At 36.6% G+C, this 2,254-nt stretch overlaps 1 protein-coding gene across 1 annotated transcript; it reads right to left on the bottom strand.

The window, feature by feature from the left end:
- LOC109832303 lies at positions 1,626-2,138 on the bottom strand. The gene has a single exon (XM_020399724.1). It carries the CDS (start codon positions 2,033-2,035, stop codon positions 1,808-1,810), a length of 228 nt encoding a protein of 75 aa, XP_020255313.1. The 5' UTR covers positions 2,036-2,138; the 3' UTR covers positions 1,626-1,807.

Genomic DNA, 2,254 nt, shown 5'->3' with positions numbered 1-2,254 from the left:
TTAGTATTTGTTTGTAAAAAACAAGATAGTCCCACATCGGAATTTTGAGCATTCTTTTAGAGGTTTAAAAGCATTGAATGCTTATTGGGATTTGAATAATGGATCAAAGTGTAGGCTTCTAAACCCGCGTGCGGGTAGCGCGAATAATGAGCGATTTTGACGCGATTATTAGACGCACTTAGCACGCTTGCCACTGCCGCTGCCGCTTAAATGTTCTATTTTTTTAAAATATGTATATTGAATATTTCTTAATGTTATTTTGAATTTTAAAAATTATGAAAAGACAAGTGACTGTTAAAAAGTGGTTGTTTGTTCCAAGGGGTGTTTTGAAAAATTGTGACTGTTGGAAGCACATTTTCAAAACCATAAATAGTTTACGTTTTCAGATATCTATTAACAATTTCCTTTTTCTGAATCTTTTCTAGCAAAAACATCTGCAATATTACAAACTTGTTTCACAACGAATTAAGAAAAATTCCAGATTTGCTTACTGGAATTTTCATTTTCTGTTGTATCCTGGGAAGAAAATTTGCATTAACCCGAAACAACTTTGAATATCAAGTGGGGGCAAATATTTCTTTAAGGAAAGTGTTTCACGCCTCAGAATTTCTGTCTCCTTAATTGTTTTACTAACATAAAGTACACAATTCATTGTTTGGTTGAAAAACAGTTTGCACAAAGCCAACATAATTTTGGCATATAAGAACACATGAGGGTAGATGATTTTCAATTTGAATTTAAAAGGAGTTTTTCATATGAAGTAGAGTTTTTTTTAAATTAATTTTTCCAAATTGCAGTTTTTGCTCCGGATCTTCTCTGCAAATTATAATTTCATCAATTTTGTTTGAAGTAAAGTATTGCAAATCAAACAATTAAAATATAAGTATTGTTATTCTATTTACACTCGCAGGTCCACTCCACCAAACAAACCCTTAGGGCTTGTTTGGATTGAAGGGAATGAGGGTGAATGGAAGTTAGGGGAACCATTCACCTCCATTCATCTTGTTTGGGAACACTTAGGAGATGAAGTTAATTCACCTCCATTCACCTTGGTTCACCCCCTAATAGTATCTTGTTTGGGAACACTTAGGAGATGAAGTTAATTCACCTCCATTCACCTTGGTTCACCCCCTAATAGTATAAAAATTGTTACCCCCCAAATTGGAGTGAGAGAATTCACTTCCCTTCCCTTCCCTTCCATTCACTCAGTTTCCCTTAATTTCCCTTCACCTCCTACGAATCCAACCAGACCCTTAGATATTATAGATTTCAAATCTTACGAATTAAAATCAAAAAATAGAAACTAAGATAGCATTACTAACCATACACGGGCACGACATATGCATGTGCAATCCGTCGAAGCCTCTCACGCCATTTATTCACTCCACATCACGAGTCTCAACCTACAATCTCCCCTATGTCTTTCAAAACTAACAAAAGACAAAACTCCTTCAATGCTAACGAGTTAAAAAGTGCAATTAAATGTAAAATTAAGTTAGTTTCCACTCGATCCCTGGCAAATTTGTTTAGATATTTTTTTTAAAGAAATACATGTTTTAGATCTAAATAAATAAAATTTACTTCTGAATCGCCCTGCTACCATTTTAAAGTCTCTCTCGCTGGACTGAATTATAACATTTCACATCGTAACATTAATAATTATGTATACATTCACATAGTTTTATTATTTTCTCACCCAACTAACAATATCCACCCCCAAAAAAGTACCCACCACCAAAAAAAAAAAAACAAAATCATAGAATTGAAAAAACAACAGATATACAACGAATCCAAATTGGACTATTATTTAGGAATAACCGGAGTAGTAGGATTTGAGCATGGCCCCACAAAATGTGCAAATAATCGCCCTCCAAGATTTCCGATACACCTTCACGTAACAGAACCTCGTAGCGGTTTCCATGTCGGCGACGCTCGCGCAGCCTCCGCATCCTCCGCATCTCGAGCAGATCCCCGCCGCCGGCTTGCTGTCCTTTATCATCCTCTTCTGATCCACCAGGAAACAGAAAAAAACCATTTTCGTGTTTTTCTTTTCTTTTTTCTTTTTTTTAAAAAAAAATTACTTACTTCTCCTGGGTTTTGTTTTGGGGATTTTTTTTTTCGTGTTTTGGTTTGTGGGGGAGGGGATTCGGGGGTTATATATAAGGGGTATTGACCGTTGGATGGATCACACGTGGAGGGGATGGGGGAGGAGGATCACGGGCATGGGAGTGGAGGGGACACGCGGCGGCGGATG

This window comes from Asparagus officinalis, chromosome 3 (assembly GCF_001876935.1).
Source record: "Asparagus officinalis chromosome 3, Aspof.V1, whole genome shotgun sequence".
Taxonomy (NCBI): Eukaryota; Viridiplantae; Streptophyta; class Magnoliopsida; order Asparagales; family Asparagaceae; genus Asparagus; species Asparagus officinalis.
This window is presented reverse-complemented; position numbering and strand designations above follow the sequence as displayed.